A 19,749-nucleotide genomic window follows, 5' to 3' on the forward strand; every position below is an offset into this window, starting at 1 on the left:
TGTATAACTGATTCACTTTGTTATAAAGCAGAAACTAACACACCATTGTAAAGCAATTATACTCCAATAAAGATGTTAAAAACAACAACAACAACAAAAAAAAACTCTCTTCCTTGGCCCACACCACTGGGTAGTTTGATACCAAATAGGATGTTATTGACAACTTAGAACTAGACTTTCTTGGACAATGAAGTAGGCAACTAAAGTAAATCTTGGTCAAAGTATTTGGGGGGTATATTTCAAAGTATATGGAGGGTATATTTCAAAGTATATGGAGGGTATATTTAAACATTCAGGAGGATTTCTATGAGAATCTGCACACTACTATCTCCTGTTCTCCTGGAAATTGACTGTCTTCTTTTGCAATATTCATTAATGCCAGTGGCCCCCTTGCCACAGTTACTTGGTCCTGGAAGTGGACTCCTCACCCAAGTGGAACCAATCACATCTCCCAGCCTGCCCCGGCCATTAGTGATTGGTCCAGAAATGGATGCAACTAAACCAGTGAACCCCTTCACTGGAACCTGTGGACTGTAGGCCAACAGAGCTGTGTCTTGTAGTGGTAGAAAGATGTCTGCAGCCATGTTCAATTCTTCAAAGTAGGGGAAAGAAGATAAAAGAGTGAAGCCAACATACATACAAAGATAAACAGACAGAATATACTGAGATCCTCGGGGTGTTCAAACCACTGGATCTACTTCTTCCTGACCGTCAACTGTGTAACTGCTTTTCCTTCAGTTTAGTTGGATTCCAAGAAAAGGAAATTCTACTTCTGCTTAAACCAGCCTGGCTAATACTGAGGAAGAGTGAGAAGTATCTCATCTACTAAAAATTAAATATCAAGTTCTCAGATACAGGCTAGTTCCTGAAAAGATATTGAAACAAAGCACCCATGCTTATCTTCTTTTAGCATGCCCTGATTTTTCTATTTGTAGCATCACAGTGAATTTTATTGAGGGTGTGCAATTCAACCCATATGGCTGAACATCAGCTCCTGTAAATATCATAACCAGAAATTCCTGGAGATAGATGTCATCCATCATACATAATTCACTGTGTTCTCTGAATTATAAGATGGGTAGAGTGTCTTGATTGCAAATTAGAAGCACCAACTCAAGGAAGCTTTTAAAAGAGGGGATTGATTCTAGGGATCAAGGAATGTCTCACAGAGCCCATGGGCAAGGTACAGCCAAGACCTAGGAAGGGAGTGGAGCCAGGGGCCACCAAGTGGTCAGGACTTTCCCCCTTCCCTTGAGTCTGTGTGTCCCATTCATTATTTCTTCTTTCTCTGCAAACCATCTTTCTTTGCTTCTCAGATGGGAAACGTGGCTATTCCACAGTTCTCCGTGTTTCCAGGATGGCCAAATAGGAAACCATTCAGCCAGTCAACCTCTCTCTCAAATCTTTCTCCCAATCTCCTCTTTCTGCTTTTCTCACTACCCCCTCACGTTCACAATTTCAAGAGTCAGGCTTCTGATTGGCCCCGCTTAGTTCAAGGGCCAACCCCTAGAGCAATCGATCAGTCCACCGTGGAAAGGGGGTGAGGGTCTCAGTGAACACGTGGATGCTAGAGATACATCACTGAGGGAGAGGGTGGTACCGACAAGGTAGGGCTCTGGGTGGGGTGATCATTATGAATTGGGAGCCCCTCGAAGATGTGTACAAAATAACTGTTGCTTATGCGGTGTTTACTATGTGCCCAACTCTCTTTTAAGCATTTTACAGTTGAGAACCTACCTAATCCTCCAACAACTTTATGAGAAAGGTGTTCCTGGTATCCCCATGTCATAGAGGAGTCTGAAGCACAGATATGAGAGGCCTTGGCCAAGCTCATTCACTGACCAGAACCTTCTCTCTTAACCAGTATGCACACTACCATTACAAAAAGCCTTCCCAAACATAGAGCCTCATTTCCCCATCGCCCCAATCCAAAGATCCAACATGCCCTTCACCCAGGCCTTCACCTTTCTGCATCCTGACCTCTCTCTCTGCTAATCAGTCCTTTATTAATTTGCACTGGCTATGCAATTCACGTAAACTCTCATTTAGTCCTGTGACAAATGATCCTGCGAGTTAACGATGATTCTCCGCAGTTTAGGCACATCAAAGAGTTTAAGTGACGTATCAAAGTTCACACAGCCAGTAAGTAGAAAGCTGAGTGCTTTAATTCCAAGTTTCACGTTCTTTCTTTTGAGTAGTCAGATGACAGGCAGGAAGTTACACCAGGACAAGACTGCCCCCAGCTCCTCCCTCCCTGACGGTTACCCCTCCAGGAAACTGCTTTCTCTCTTGCATGAAAATTTGCTGTGCATTCCCTTCAGTTTATCCAGAAGCCCAAATGAAGCAAAAGCAGCAGGCAGAATGGGCTCCTGGAATTCTGAATCCCTTCCACTTTGATTTCCTTGGCATCTGGGAGAGAGGTGGTGGGGACCTCGGTGGTTCTGCCAGCAGCATTCTTATCCTCATGTGCTTACAAAAGGCAAATGTTTGTCCTTTCTTCCTGGGAGAGAAGGGAGGCAAGTGCAAGGTGACTTTCCTCTACCCGCAACCCTACCCTGTAATCTATCAGTTCAGTCACACCAGCATCCAACGAATCATCAGAGACGGCTGTGTGAGCCCTCACTGTGAATATCAGACACGCTGCCTTAAAAGCTCCATGAAGAGATCTGAATGCATTTTTTAAAATCTGGTAGAAAAGACTTCTTAATCCCTGCTCAAACATTTTCCCAAATCCTCTCGTGTTGACGTTGAAGAGTCCCCAAATTTCACCCAGGAATTAAGCCTAAGTTATTTAAATTGTGTGATGAGAAGTTGACATTGGAGCTTAAACAGGCAGCTTGTGGCATTAGTGCTGCTGTGATATTTGCCAGTTCTTTTGGCCACATTTTGGGTAAAATTCCAAAATTCTTGAGCTGATTATATAAGACAAATACTACAGCTTTTATAATAGAGGCGGAGGTCTCTATTTCTGGGAGTGAAACACCATTGTTTTTTCAAGCTATCATTTCAACGGGGAGTTGCCATTTAAACCATATTCTCTGCAGAAGCAAAATGACCATCTCATACCATGGTCCCATTGCAGATACTGATGATATACCTAGGTGAGAAATGACATCCAAATATTTCCCTGATGGAAAAGTTCTGCTCCATACATTGCCAACAATCAGATGAAAGTGGAATCCTCTCCTACCAGAGAATGATACCACCCCCAGCTTACAAATGAATGTTGTTATACCTGGCATCTACCCTGTGTCCAAGCACATGGTAGAAATTTAGTTCAATTTTTTGCCTGCAAGAATGTGTGTAGGGAGCATCTCCCTGACTCTGCCTTTGTCAGGCAGCTAAGAACCCAGGGGAATCTGAGTTCAAAGAAAAATCTAAATGCCAAGGGCGTTCATTCAAGGAAAAGGAAGCCCATCTAATTCATAAAAGCTGAGGAAGTAAAACTAAGCCACTTAAGGAGAGCTTTGAGTAAAAGGACCAATCCAGGAAACTATTAATATAATACCTGTGCCCAAAATGCCTTCTAGTGTCTGTGAGGCTGCTTTTGAAATGTGTTTATAGTGGGGCTGCCGTTGAAGACCCCTTTAGAACCTCAGCCTAGATTGACAGAATGCTATTCCTTCTCAAGGCTTAAGTACTCAGAGCAGAAAAATGGCCTTGTTTTCCCTTGCAGACTTCAGTGGTTTTTTTTAAAAATTTATTTTTATTTATTTTATATGTATATATATATATATTTTTTGTCTTCATTGCTGCGCGCGGGCTTTCTCTAGTTGTGACGAGCAGGGGCTACTCTTCGTTGCGGTGTGCGGGCTTCTCATTGCGGTGGCTTCTCTTGTTGCAGAGTACGGGCTCTAGGCGCGTGGGCTTCAGTAGTTGTGGCTCGAGGGCTCTAGAGCGCAGGCTCAGTAGTTGTGGCGCACAGGCTTAGTTGCTCCGCGGCATGTGGGATCTTCCTGGACCAGGGATTGAACCCATGTCCCCTGCATTGGCAGGCGGATTCTTAAGCCCTGCACCACCAGGGAAGTCCCCAGACTTCAGTTTTATAAGCCTCTTTTTATGATGTCATTAGGAACTATCCAAGTTCTGGGAGGAATGGTCATTCTTTGGATTTTTCCAATATTCTCCTGCGAAAAGTTTGGTGGATGCCAGCTTTGGGCCAGAGTTGTGGTGTCTGTAATCACTGGGTCTTCTTCCAAAATTTCAAGACTGTGGAGTTAAAAGGCCTTGAGTGAGTCCCAAAGATGGGTGTGATGAAGGGACCGCACTTGATAGTAAGGCTGATTGGCAGGAGAGAACCCACTTCACAGACACAATCGTTTTTTCTTTCCATCTCCATGGCAACTGCAGAGCCAGCAGCTGCCAGTAAAATCAAAGATACACTTACCCAGCTCCTCCAATATCCCATATAGTTATAAGGTTTGGGCCCCAGTACAAGGAGGAAAGAGATCAGTGTCCCAGCCTTCAGGCTGTTAGTATGTAACCTGTGCTGCTTGGCAGCCTTTAACATCAATTAACTTACCGCATTCTTCTCTTCACTTGTTAGAAGGACCATGTTCAAAAGAAGATGGGGAAGTATTTTGTGACCACATTCAGTTATATAGACCTTCTTGGATTCGTGGTTGCCTATTACATTTTTCTCAGAAAAGAGCAAATAAAAGTGGTCCTGTCTCAGCCAACTCAACGCAGTGTCAAACTCTTCCTCATCCATCAGACTCTCAGCCTAAGGGTCACCTCCTCCGGAAAGCCACCCCTGATTCTCTCAGGAAGAGATCACTTCTCATCTACTTCCATCAAGCATCTACCTTGACGTTTCCTTAAAGATCTTTCTCTACTAGCTGTAAGCTCCGGAACAGTTCACATCCTTTCATCATGATCTCCCCATGCCTAACACTGTGCCAGGCACAGTTTGGGTGGCAGTAAATATTTTCTAAGTGATGATGGCCCAGCAGTCTAGGGCCTTTGTCATAAAGGATACCCACATTTTTGAGGCTCACATTTGTCCTCTGATTGAGCCCAAGAATGATAAAAAGCCAGCCCACTGTGCAAAAGTTTCGAAGATATGGGTCTTGAGTATTGAAAGGAAAATAAGAGAATCTCAGGGATCTAAAGTGCAAGAGGAATAACTTGGCTTTCTTAGAATTAGAAAACCAATAGAAGTCAAAGCTCCTTTCTGTGACTCTAAATAGCCTCTTCTCTCCTCTTCTCTTCCTTCCCTCCTCCCTCCCTCCTTCCTTCCTCCCTCTCACAGTCTCTCTTCCCCCTCTATCTCCCCATCTCTTTCTCGCTCTTTGTCAAGTTCTTACTCTGCTTTCACTTGGTCCAATATGGACAATATGGCAACCACCCAAGAGTCTATCTTTATGATCTTACTGTTGCAGTTTCACCACTAATCGCAATCTCAATATCTCTCAGTTCAATTGCTTGAGAGATTAAATCCAGTTGATTGCTGGCCACTTAGTAGAATTAGCTGGATGACTTTAAGTCAGGCGCCCACACATTAGACGTCTTATTTTTCTGCCACCCAGAATTGGCAAACCAATTCATGTTCCGTGTGACCCAGGTGGAGTTCTACCCTGAGCCACAGGGACAGAGGAAATAACTCCGGCCTAAGCAGTTCAACATGACATCACTGGCCATGGAAACTGGTTCAGGGTATGCACATAAGTCAGACTTCAGGTGAGGATTCTGAGATAAAATATCCTCCATCTTCTGTGAGCATTACAGGAGGAGATGTTCACTCTTCCTTTAGATAGTGTGATGTGGTGTTGTGAGGTACAGATGTTTAGCAATCTTTTTGTCACATTAGAAGGGGCCAGACTGAGCATGAAGCCAGCCCAGAAAAACCCAAACCAAGTTTTGGAGGAAAAACTCAGTTATATGATATTATCTGACTCCTGACTCCAGTCTTGCCTGAAGCTGGTTCTACCCTAGGATATTTTCAAACCTATACATTCCTTCATTGTTTAAGCCAGTTCAAGTGGATTTTTCTGTCACTTGCAAAAAAAAAAAAAGTCACACTGATTTGATTTGCCACTCACCTGCTCATTTATGGAGCTGGGCTGCAGAGAGCACGTTCATGTTTCAAGTGGGAAATGATTCTTTCAGAAGGTGATTGATCCAAACTCTATTCATCTGAGGCACCTGGACAACTCAGAGGTATAAAGTTGGCTAAAGCATGTTGCCATTACAACTGAACTCTTACGAAATGAAAAAATATAGAGTTCAGTTCTGATACTGAATTGCTTTATCTTCTCTTCTAAGGAATTTTGATCATGTTTTTCATCACTTCATTAATTTTTTTTCAATTTTTCTTCAAAACAGTTAACTATTCTTCTTAGAAATAGCCATAGGCTGTGTTTGAAACATCTCAAATGAGCTCCTTTTGAATTATTCATGTGAGAAAATCTCTATAGATATCCAGAAATAGGGTGCTTTTCTGTCTCCTCAGCTTAAAAACAACTGGCTGCATTTTGCTAAAAAGAAAAACTGTTAGAAGTGAGACCGGATTTGAAGAACATCACCCCATTTTTCTTTCCATAGATCAAATTTGCTGGAGAAAACATGGGGGGGGGGGGATAGAACTATAATAAAACATTTGCCTCTTTCTTACTATATGTTTATGTATGTGTTTCTTACCTGTTAGAGATTATAAATAACTAGAAGGCAGGCAGCTGTCTACTCAACCCAGCTGAACATTTTTCTAGCACGGTGCCACAGTATCTGGGCAAATGTCACTAGTGGTAGATGTCAGCAGAGCTCTGGACTGTGTTTACTCCTCTGCTCATTCCTTTCTCTTTCTTTTCAAGGAACGCAAATTTCCCAAGTTTGTATCTAAAGAAATGGAAAACATGTACATTGAAGAGCTGAAGTCATCCGTCAACCTGCTCATGGCTAATTTGGAGAGCATGCCAGTTTCCAAAGGCGGCGAGTTCAAGCTTCAGAAACTCAAACGCAGCCACAACGCTTCCATCATCGACATGGGTGAGGAGAGTGAGAACCAGCTCTCCAAGTCAGACGTCGTGTTATCTTTCTCCCTGGAGGTAAAAGCCCTAGACCCTTGAAAGTTTCCTGGCATCGCAGGCAGGACATAGGTGATGAGATGCATCACAATCAGCTTGTTTTCCTCCTTGCTCCCCAGGAGCAGTTATTAAAATAACAGCTTGCTCAGCATAGCTCAGCTAATCGGCAAGTAATTTCCCATCTCCAGGAGACCATACTTTTCCTTAGGAAATGTAGTCCTAAGAACCACTTACTAAATTTAATGTTGGATTACTTTCCCCAACTTAAAGCAGTGCTTAAGGGTTTTGTAAATACCTTGTGCAATTTAGAAAGTTTAACATTTTGGCAACCTGTGTTACGAAAAAAGCAATCTAGCATCATTTCATGGTGGGTTGTCCATGTTCTCTCCCATTCTCTCTCCTTCTGGCTGCCCCATTAGAGAGTCCCTTGTTGCAGTGGAGACTCTTTTAGTTTGTCTCATCACCCCAAGAAAGAACCCATTTTGGCCAGAATTGTGGCAGAAGGCTCAACATGTCAGTATTTCTCTGTAACTTTTACTCACATGTTTGTTTATCATACATATAATCTAAGGAGTAGATCTGATCTAACTGCATCAGAATTATTGAAAACTGGTTCAATATGCACATTTCCTGCACCACCCAGAACTGTTGACCCAGAGCTCTAGAGGATGAGAATATAAAATGGTGCGGTCACTTTAGAAAACAGTTTGGTGGTTTCTCAAAAAGATAAACATAAAATTAACATGTGATCCAGCAATTCCACTGTTAGATATCTACCCAAGAGAGATGAAAACACGTCACCACAAAGACTTGCTTGCAAATGTTTATAGCAGCATTATTCATTATAGCCCAAAATGGAAACGACCTAAATGTCTATCAGCTGGTGAAAGGGCAAAATGTGGTTCATCCATATGATAGAATACTCTTCACCAATTAAAAGAAACAAGCTACTGATACATGCTTTAATTTAGATGAATCTCCAAAACATTATGCTTAGTGAAAGAAGCCAGACACAAGAGGCCACATATTGTTTGATTCCATTGATATGAAATGTCCAGAAAAGGTAAATATCCAGAAACAGAAAGTAGGTTAGTGTTGCCTGGGGCAGGAGGTAGAAACGGGCATAAGGGACCTTATTGGGGGAGATAAAACTGTTCTGAAACTGATTTATGATGATGGTTTCTACAACCTAGTAAATTTATTTATTTTTTTAAATATTTATTTATTTATTTGGTTGCACCAGGTCTTAGTTGCAGCAGGCGGACTCCTTAGGTGTGGCTTGCAGGCTCCCTAGTTGGGGCACGTGGGCTACTTAGTTGCAGCTCGCTAGCTCCTTAGTTGTGGCACATGGCCTCCTTAGTTGTAGCATGCGAACTCTTAGTTGCAGCATGCATGTGGGATCTAGTTCCTTGATCAGGGATCAAACCCAGTCCCCCTGCATTGGGAGCGTGGAGTGTTAACCACTGCGCCACCAGGGAAGTCCCTAAATCACTGAATTGTATACTTGAAATGTGTGAATTATATGATATGTAAAATATGCCTCAATAAAATTGTCAGGAATAAAAGCTCTAGGCGGAGTATAGCCCTGGAATGTGCATTTTAATAAGCTGCCCAGGTACTTCCTACACACTCCAAAGTTTGAGAACCATTCGTAGCATATGAAAGCTCAAAACCCCAAAAAGATTTTATGATAATCCAACATTTAGGGAAACCAAGAGAATAAATCAGATTTCTATAGATCTAATTAAAATTTGTAAAGACTAAATTAATATTTGAGAACATCATTAAGGCTTGCTGCGAATTAACTGCAGGTAATTTGTTTTACTGTGCTCAGTTCAGATTGAGATAGTCACATTACAGGGTTTTCAACATGTATTTTGCAGGTGGAAGAGACAGTATTCAATTAAATATAGAGCACTTGGTGTGTGAAAAAATCATCAGTGTAATTTCACAGAAATTTCCTTTCTTTTTTTTTTTTAATACTGCCACCTGAGATACTGAATGCTTTTTCTTAGGTGTCTTTGAATTTGATTATTGGCAATCAAAGGTGGCAATTTATTCCCTACTGACTCTTGTCTTCCTACTGAAAGGTGGGGGGGAAAGGGGTTTATTGATTTTCATGAAGCTTTTAAATCTTCAATTTTCTAATTCTTCATCAGTACTCAATATTACACAGCTGATTATCTAAAATATAGATGTGGGTGAATCCCCAACCATACTCCCAGATGTACATGATTCAAACAGGCTGTAACTTGTAAGTACAAGTACCGAATGAAATGCCCTAGGGTTCCCAAATACTCTTTAATTAGAACACTAAATTGCACATCATGCTAAACCAGACAGCAAAAGGCATTGAGTATCTATTTGTGAATGTGTTTTGGCAGACACAGGGGGGTAAAAAGAGAGAGAGAGAGGCCTGTCATAGCATCAGGGCAGACTAGGTTTGAATTTTCAGGTTGGTACAAGACATATTTTATGTAATTATAGAATTGCATGGCTAGAAGGGACAGCAGAGAATAGTTACCTGGAGTGAGAGAACCGAGGTCCAGGATTACAAGTGACATGGCCCTGGGTGGGTGGAGTGCTCTGATGAAAAATAATAGGTATTTGTAGAATCCTTCACCATCATTCACTCAGTGAATCCTCACAACAATCTTTCAAGGCATTTGCAGATGTGGAAACAAAGCCTTGGAGTGGTTAAGAACCTTGCAAATGATGACACAGCTAGTAAGAATGCAGATTCGGGATTTGAACTCATCTTTAAAATTCTAAAAATTGTAGTCTTTCTCCAGTGCCTCTCATTTCTTTTCATTTGATGGTTCTTTCCACCCAGTGTAAAAATTTCAATTACATACATCATCTCATATGATCCTCACACAACAGCCATGGAGAGAGAGAGAACATGTATCATTATCCCCACTACACAGATGAGGAAACTGAGGCTCAGGAGATTTGAAAGAAAAATGCAGTGACTTCAAGGTCAAGATCTGCCCAACATCACATGAGCAGTACACTGGCTCCTGGATCAGCAACGTCAATATCCACATCATCAGGGAAATGGTTAGAAATGAAAAGTCTTACATACAGACACTACTCTGTATAACACAGAGAACCAACAAGGACCTACTGTGTAGCACAGGAAACTCTACTCAATATTCTGGGATAACCTATATGAGAAAAGAATCTGGAAAGGAATGAATATATGTATATGTACAACTGAATCACTTCGCTGTACACCTGAAAGTAACACAACATTGTAAATCAACTATACTCCAACACAATTTTTTTAAAAAAGAAAAAAAATGAAAAGTCTTGGGCTCCACCCCAGGCCTGCTTGTCAGCAACTTGGGAGGTGAAGCCCAGCCGTGTCTGGTTTAACCAGCGCTCCAGATGATTCTGATTCACACTAAGTTTGAGAACCCCTGGGCTATTAAGCAGCAAAACTGACCTGTGAATCCTGATTCAGTGCCAGCCCTATTGTACTTCCTTGCATCAAGCCCATTAAAAAGCATACATTTTTTGCACACCCACATCCTTCTCCTTGTGTAATGCCATTACCTCTTTTGGAGTACAATCCAGTAATTTTTTTTTTTTAATATACCTTGGTCTTTAGAGATCTCTGATTGTGAGTCATTTGTTTCCGATTTTTAAATCAATGTCTCTGTCCTCTCCTCTCCTCTGTCCCCTCCTCTCCTCTCTCTTCTCCCTTCTCTCTGATGAGTGGCAGCACCTACCACTAAATATGAAAATAGCAGGTGATTGAATGGACTTTGAGGGTAGTGGTGGGAAATGCCAGGAATTGTAAATGATATAACTTGTTCCATCGAAACACCAGCCTTTTCCCTCAGTCTAGACAGAGAGTATGCAACTGCAGGCTTTTTTTTTTTTTTTTGACCCAACAATGTTGGCCTGCACAGAGTTTGTGTATTTTATTTCTCCCCTTTAAAATTATTGTCAAAATTTCAAAATCAGATTTCTGACTTTGATTCTGATTCAGATTTCCATTTCCCAGTAGGTGAAATTGTAGTATTTGGCAACTCTGGACTGGGGTAAAACAAGGCAACAATGGGCTGCAACTGAGTAGCAACTGCTCCCTTTAAATGGAGTGCTCCCATTTGCCACAGTCCCCACTACTCCCTATTGTATCTCTGACTCTCATGCTAAATGGTACTTGCCCTTTATCTTACCACTTGTGTTATCACTTATTTTATTGTAAAGAGGAAAGTGAATTCCTTGGCCTATGTGTCCATCACGTTCTGAGTTAAAAGCTAGACTATATATATATTTTTTAATAGGAGAGTCTATTTCTTGTGGAAATGAAAAATCATCTTATATGTGTGTGTGTTTTTAATTTTTATTTATTTATTTATTTATTTATTTTTGGCTGTGTTGGGTCTTTGTTGCTGCGCGCAGGCTTTCTCTAGTTGCGACGAGTGGGGGCTACTATTCGTTGCGGGCGCACAGGCTTCTCCTTGCGGTGGCTTCTCTTGTTGCGGAGCATGGGCTGTAGGCGTACGGGCTTCATAGTTGTGGCACACGGGCTCAGTAGTTGTGGCTCATGGGCTCTAGAGTGCAGGCTCGGTAGTTGTGGTGCACGGGCTTAGTTGCTCCGCGGCATGTGGGATCTTCCTGGACCAGGGCTCGAACCCATGTCCCCTGCATTGGCAGGTGGATTCTTAAGCCCTGTGCCACCAGGGAAGTCCCCATCCTATGTGTTTAACACAGAAAAGAGTAGCCCGTTTCATATAACCTGTCTAGCTCCTATGAGCATCTGAGTTAGTGAACCTTGTCTTTCCATCTGCAAGGCAATGAGATACACTATGAAGAATTGTATCTTCATGCTGGACTTGTCCCAGCATGGCTGGTAGAAACCTGATAGAAACCATCAGATACCTGTTGGGTTTTTTGTAACTTCTTATGTATATATTTTCCCCGGGTGATGCTGCCCATAGACTCTGGCAATAACCCCTGCTGTGTGTGACTCTGTTTCCAGGTGGTGATCATGGAAGTCCAAGGCCTCAAATCCTTAGCTCCAAATCGCATTGTATATTGCACGATGGAGGTGGAAGGAGGAGAGAAACTACAGACCGACCAGGCCGAGGCTTCAAAACCAACGTAAGTTATGTTTCTCCGTGGTTTGTCTTCCAGATTCTTCTCATTGGCACCATTTTGGCCAACTGCAGATTAAAGGTTTGGTTTCCCCAGCAGGTTATATGAGACATACACCTTGTTTATTTTCCAAACAAAATGACTTGACTACATTTTTATTTGGCAGCCTTAATAAGGTTTCCAACTCCTTCAGAGAGGAGAACAGAAGGAAATTTAAGACACAGCCTCCTTTCTGGAGGCTCTATGTATCACCTTAGAGAGTTTAGTCACAACCTGCAGGCTTCAACAGGATGTGTAGGAGAGTTTGATAGAAATCTGTTTCCATTATATTTACCAAATAATATTTGGTTTATGGTATGTACAGTTTTTTATCAAAATCTTTCTCTGTGCCACAGTTATGACTATATCAGCAAAGCAGTATGCTACATTAGGCACAATCTATTAATTTGTTAGGTCAACACATATTTGTCAAATGCTCACTGTGCCTGTGTACAGGGTGCTGTTGAACAGTGGAAAGGAAAATAGTCCCTGTTGTTGCCCTACAGAGCTTATAGGTGAGTGGGGGAGCAGAAACATAATTGCACAAATTTATAGCTACAAATAGATATAAATGCTGAGAAAGAAAGAGTGCTTTGTGAGGAGACAGCAGGGGGACCTGAGCCAATTTGTGGAGACAGAGTCGAAGTAGGCCTTCTTGAGGAGTTCTAAGACATTTGGTCTAATATTTAAAAGTTGAGCAAAGGGATTGGGAGTAGAAAGAACATTCCAGGCAGAGTCAGCTTGTGCAAAGTCCCTGTGGTCAGCAGAGACCCTGTGGCAAGGAGGCATTGAAAGAAGGCCAGTGGGGCTGGAGTCCAGAGAACGAGGTATGCCATAAGCTGCCAGTGAGGCAGGAAGGGGCCACACCATGAAGGACCTTGCTAGGCCCCGGAGAGGAAGAATGGGCATGTATGATTAGATATGTGTTCTGAGAAGATTACTCTGACTGCAGTGGAGAAGGCCAGAGTCGATGCAGGAGACCAGTTAGTATTCTATTGCATTGGTTCCCAGGAGCGATGGTGATGAGAGTCAATAGACTCTCAGGCTGCAAAAATTCTTGAGAGATCACCACTCTCTTTCCTCCCTCCCCACTGCCTCTCTCCTTTTCTTTTCTATCTCAATTAAACCCGCCGAGGCTAATGAGCATCTTTTTTTATTGTTGTTAATTCAGAAGAAAGTCATAAAAAGGATAACCCAGAACGGCAGCTCACTGCCTCTCTTCCCTCAAAGCACTACGAGCTGTTTGGCAGAACAGGAATAATGTACCAGGATGTTCAAACAAAATAGTTCAAGGAAAGCACTGAATGTTTCCCTGACTAGAGAAAAATCTGAGGGCATTGTATGCCTTCAAGTTGTTCTTTGCATGAATAGGCGAAGGCCTCAGATGCTCAGATCTGGGTGAAATTAACAAGTGTATGGAGGAGGAAATGGAAACCAAAGCAACTTGTCACACAGCGTCCTTCCTCCCTTTTTGTAAACTGAGTTTCAAACTGAAAATGAATGCAATTTCTTTTTTACCACCGTTGATAAAAATCCCAGTTTTTCCCCCAACTGTCACCACAGCCCGATCATAATCAATACTATTATGCTGTTGCATTATTTATATGTGCCTTTGAAAAATGTGTCATGTAGGGGGAAGAAAAACCTCTCTGGTGTTTACGCTAACCTTTTAAGAAGTCGAGCCCGATATGGTATCATATGTTAGAGAAGGAAGGAGAAAGCTCTGATTATTCTAACAGGCTGTTGTTTCATTTAGGCTATTTTAAGTCAAAATGTAATTCAGTTTATTGGGTTTAAAGGTTTCAGTTACCAGAGTAAATGATGAGCTGATTTTCATGTGCGTATGAATGTTTAAAACAGAGTTTCAGGTTAGAAATAAATATGGAATGCTTTGGTTGATCTACCTGATATGCTTGTATTTCACATATACACTTACTCATATTCATCCACGTGCATTATGTCCATATGAATACATCTCACACTGAAGAAGTGTAATTTTTTTATTCCTCTTCAGTCAGTGAGGAGGTATTACCAAAACCCCACAGAGGGCTTGTTTGTTTGTGTTTTAATACAGTAAGAACGCAACTTTCATAACTTGTGTCAAGTCAAATCAGTCTGTAGTGGCTATCCAAAGTGCTGTGTTGAGAAGTGTTCTGAAGCCAAGTCTGTATTCAGAGGAAAATAATGCATGATCGACTCATACAGGAAGAGGTACACGTGCCCTGTATTTGCCATTTCTAGAGTATCTCAAAGAGATATACCCAGAGTGTCAAATCTACCGAAATTCATGTCTCTTCCTGTCTCTTCTTTTCTCCTTTCTAATATATACGTTCTCCTTATAATCTCTACTCAGCTGCCTTCTAAAGCCAAATTCTCCTTCCACTTCTCTTCTTTGCCGTTTTCTTTGCCATAGTTCACTGCTAATACTTCTCCTCTGCCTCCGCTTTTGTCTTGAGAGGATGAATGAGCCTGTTTGTGCAGGTGCATTTTCTTCCTCGTCTCATGTTTGCACTTATTCTGCATCCTCTCCATCATTTCTTTTCTTTGAAGCTTATATTTCTTCTCTTTTTCCTCCCTGCTTCTACCCACAGTTTTTCCCATTACTAATCTCTAGCTGTCATCTCTGCTACTTGATTTTGATTATCCGAAAAAGTACCCTTTGGAGGGTCATCTTTCATGTGTCCTAATAACTCCACTTCATCATCTGACAAATTTAGCCTTTTTCCTGCCCTCTTCTCTTCTGATTCTTGTCTTTGACGATTCCTACAGCTAGCCGATGACCATACTTTATTGATACATTCTAAAACCAAGATTCCATTCAAGCCTGTTTTATTTACTGCTTATAAATTCTCTTGTTGCTACTACCAAGTATTTTACCCAGTAACTGGAACTCTAATATCTTATCCTATCACGTGTCTACAAGGAATTTGGCTTTTTCTTTTTTTTCCAAGTACAGTCACAAATGCAGGAGTACACTGCATGACCCAGTTTGTCCAAGAGTGTTTCTTAGAACTCTAATATATAGACTACTCCAAGAAAAACAAGGATGGGGAGAGCAGTATTACGGTCAAGTGAGCCTGGGAAATGCCAGACATTACACTGTTTCTGAGTTATTCACAGCGTGCTTTGGCATTTTAAAGACTTTGAGGATTTAATCACAGAAAATAAACCTTTTTACCTTTGTTTATTCATGAGTTTCCGAAACTTTTTTCAACTACCTATTAGCATCCATTGGAAATACTGTTCTATATGGTTGAAACCTAGCAATGGAGGGTCCAAGCTCTCTGTCACCTCCTTTATCAAGGTCACCTCTTCACTTACAACCAGGGCCCTGCCCCCAAGTGGTCATTTTGAATTAGGTGCGTAATATAAGAAGGCTGTTTTCATGAGTGAGATATGTTTTGTGGTTGGAAAACATGGCTGTGTGTGTGTGTGTGTGTGTGTGTGTGTGTGTGTGTGTGTGTGTGTGTGTGCGCAGCCCCCTCTCATCCTTCAGTTTACCAGTCTCTTTGCGACACATGGGTTATTTCCAAGCCGACTGTGGATCCTCTCAATGCTGTTGTCCTCCTCTCCTGGGTTTTTAACGCAGGAAGCCAGAATATGAAAATCAGAATTTTTCACGAGATGTATTTACTTTTAAAAATATTGCCTCCATTTGTGAGACACCATTGCTACTTCTGGCAGGAAACAACTGAGGGTGCTGAGGCAGGGCAGGAGTAATTGAAACCCTGTTTTGTGATGAGCAATCTCAGGGAGTCATGGAAATGCAGAAGGGAAATACCTTGTGGATTCAAGAACCCAGATATATTTGTCCACCTCCTATGAAATAGAGCAGAGGAATTTTCTTACCATAAGACAGTGTTTTTCTTTTTTTTTTCAATTTTTGTTGAAATATAGTTGATTTACAATGTTATGTTAGTTTCAGGTGTACAGCAAAGTAATTCAGTTATATGTATATATGTATATATACATATATACATATATGTATATATTCTTTTTGAATATTCTCTTCCATTGTAGTTTTTTTACAAGATATTGAGCAGAGTTCCCTGTGCTATACAGTAGGTCCCTGTTGGTTACCTATTTTATATATAGTAGTTTGTATCTGCTAAGCCCAAACTCCTAATTTATCCCTCCCACCCCCACCTTCCACTTTGGTAACCATAAGTTTGTTTTCTATGTCTGTGAGTCTGTTTCTGTTTATTAACTACAATAAGTCCCCTGCATACGAACAAGTTCCATTCCGGGAGTGCGTTCGTAAGTCCAGTTTGTTCATGAGTCCAACACAGTTAGCCAAGGTACCCAACTAACACAGTCGGCTATATAGTACTGTGCTGTAATAGGTTTATAATACTTTTCACACAAATAATACATAAAAACAAACAAACATTTTTAATCTTACAGCACAGTACCTTGAAAAGTACAGTACAATACCAGCTACATCACCGCTGCTTTTATGCTTGCTTCTGGACATGTGGGCTTGAAATAAAGATGCTGTACTACTGTACTCTACACAGTACTGTTCAGTAAAATACACAAACGCACAACAACTTGTAGAGGATGCATGCACATGGCAATCTACGCCAGAAACATGAACTAACTTACGTGATTGGACGTGCAAACTCACGTTCGCTTCTTTGAAAGTTCGCAACTTGAAGGTTTGTATATAGGGCACTTACTGTAGTTTCACTTCTGTCATATTTTAGATTCCACACATAAGTGATATCATATGGTGTTTGTCTTTCTCTTTCTGACACTCTTCCCTTAGTATGATCATCTCTAGGTCTATCTTAGTATGACCATCTCTAGGTCTATGCATGTGGCTGCGAATGTGATCATTTCATTCTTATTTATGGCTGAGTAATATTCCATTGTGTATATATACCACTTCTTCTTTATCCATTTGTCTGTTGATGGACACTTAGGTTGCTTCCATGTCTTGGCTATTGTAAACAGTGCTGCTATGAACATTGGGATTCATGTAGCTTTTTGAATTAGAGTTTTCTCCAGATATATGCCCTGGGGTGGGATTGCTGGATCATATGGTGGTTCTGTTTTTAGTTTCTTAAGGAAACTCCATACTGTTCTCCATAGTGGTTGTACCATTTATGTTCCCACCAATAGTGTAGGAGTGTCCCCTTTTCTCCACACCTTCTCCAGCATTTATTACTTGTAGACTTTTTTAAAAAATATATTTATTATTTAATTAATTAATTTTGATTGTGCCAGGTCAGTTGCAGCTCGCGGGCTCCTTAGTTGTGGCATGCAAACTCTTGGTTGTGGCATGCATGTAGGATCTAGTTCCCTGACCAGTGATCAAACCCAGGCCCCCTGCATTGGGAGCACAAGTCTTAACCACTGTGCAACCGGGGAAGTCCTTACTTGTAGACTTTTTTGATGATGGCTATTCTGACTGGTGTGAGGTGATACCTCATTGTGGTTTTGATTTGCATTTCTCTAATAATTAGCAATGTTGAGCATCTTTTCATGTTCTTTTTAGCCATCTGTATGTTTTATTTGGAGAAAGTGAATTAATTTAAATTTAAAAAATATTAAGTAAATCATAGCACAGGTAGTACCTAGATATGATAAACTATCATGAAACTATCTTGTGTTGGTATGTGGAAATGGCATAGATTTGGAAGATGATATGTAAATTACTTTAATTTGGGAGAAATGATGTAAGGAAACCTAATACATTCCCTGAGTATAGGATATGCTCCCAAATGACTGTCTTTCTCAGTGTTTTCTTACAGTGCATGTTACCCTCCAATGAAAGCATGTCCTGAGGACTAAATACAAGAGAAATTTAAGTAATTTTGCTGAAAAGAAAGTCAGTTTGAGTTAGCAGCCCAATATTGTGCTAACTTCTCTGAAATTATATTCTTCTGAGTTGAAACCAAGGGTGCCACTTGGTATTTGATTATTTAACAGCTTTATTATTCCCTGACAAACCATGGGCTTTATGATACATGGATTTCATTACTGTCAAGAATTTGAAAATACAATCAAACCATTTCCTGCCATTTTCCAAGAGAATAAGAAAATAAAATACCCTAACGGGTAAATCTTGCTATAGCCCTAGCATCTTCTAATGGCATCTTATCTGATGAGAACATATTTAAAGAAAAAAAAAAGAACAAAACACAATGACTTGCTATAACATCTTTCTTCTGTGAAATATATTATTTGTCCTAATGGCACAATTCAGAGTGGGTTGGGCTTATTATGCCCAAATTATTCATAGAAATACAGTTCCATTAAATCGTCCCACATTAAGTCAGTTACAAAGTTAGAAAAGGAAGTCATGCCGTCCAATTTCTTTCCTCATGTATCATCTTCTTAATGGTACTTCCTTCCTCAATTTAGCTAAAAATGTTTTCTGTGTACTTGGAATGGTTTAAATGGAAACAGAGTACATTTCCTGAATGGCCCCTTTGAAATTTAGGTATAAGGGAATGATGTGAAGGGTAGGCACTTACATTTCCTCAACAAGTGTACATGGGGTGCTCTACTTGTGACCAACTAGTACTGGGGCTACAGCCATGAATAACAGCTCAAGCCTTGGCCTCATGGAGCATACATTCTAGTAAAGGACACAGGCAACAAACAAGGAACAAATAAATATACAAGATAATAACAGAATGTAATTTGGTTCCATAAGAAATGAACAGGCTGCTACAGTACAAAGTAATGGGAACGTATATTACGCAAGTGGCCGAGGAAGCTCACTCAGAGTAGGTAATGCATGACTTGATACCTGAAGGATGAGAAGGATCCAGCCATGAGAAGAGCTGGAAAAGCATTCCTGGCATAGGGAACAGCATGTGCAAAGGCTTTGAGGTAGGAAGGGACTGGATGTGTTCCCGGACTGAAAATAGAGCAATGGGAATAGAGATTAGTCAGAGAGGGGGAATGCGCTACAGGAAGAGTCAAAAGATCAAGGCAGGACCAGACAACTCGGGGCCTTCTAGGCACATGAAGGGTCTTCATTCCAAGACCATGGAGAAACCATTGGAAGATTTTAAGCCAGGGAGGGTACGACTGGATTTCCATCTTGAAACCTGAAGCCTCTTTACGGCCCCGAGTAAACTTGAAATGACAGGTGTATTGGTTAACAAATAGGGAGCACATACTGTTTGCCAGGCATTAGTGTAAAGTAGGGGATAATACAGACATGGCCCTCGATGTTGTAGAGCCTGGAGAAAAGCTGGCTGGAAACATCTGAGTGCCTGGGCACAGAGTGATCAATTCTTCAGGAGCCACTGTAGCTGCTGAGAACTGCAAAGCCACCAGATGGAGAAAAGAGGGAGTCCTCCTGAGATTCAGCTTCTTTCTTGTCTACATTTCTTGAAACTCCAGCTCAAGGTCATGGTCCAGAAGACATTTATGTAATACTGAGTGAAAGCTTGGATACCATTTCTCTCATTTTTCCTTTCTGAGGAAAAGGCTTAGCTTCATTCAAAGTTAATTAAATCATAAATGGTAAAGGCCAACGCTGACCCAGAAATTCAATTTTGCTAGGTTCCCTGAAGACGTGTGGGTTGGGAGGAAGCACAATTCTAATCACAGTTTGGGA

General features: G+C 41.1%; 1 protein-coding gene across 29 annotated transcripts in view; it reads left to right on the forward strand.

Moving 5' to 3' along the window:
• CADPS (calcium dependent secretion activator) overlaps nucleotides 1-19,749 on the forward strand; it is a 781,950-nt gene that overhangs the window by 524,463 nt on the left and 237,738 nt on the right. For all 29 annotated transcript variants that reach the window (XM_082344670.1, XM_082344669.1, XM_082344650.1 and 26 more), the window contains 2 exons: nucleotides 6,810-7,043; nucleotides 12,016-12,137. In XM_082344670.1, the coding sequence (XP_082200796.1) occupies nucleotides 6,810-7,043; nucleotides 12,016-12,137 (356 nt within the window). The remainder of the gene's footprint in view (nucleotides 1-6,809; nucleotides 7,044-12,015; nucleotides 12,138-19,749) is intronic.

The sequence above is a fragment of the Balaenoptera borealis genome (genome assembly GCF_965194805.1).
Source record: "Balaenoptera borealis genome assembly, chromosome: 12".
Taxonomy (NCBI): domain Eukaryota; kingdom Metazoa; phylum Chordata; class Mammalia; order Artiodactyla; family Balaenopteridae; genus Balaenoptera; species Balaenoptera borealis.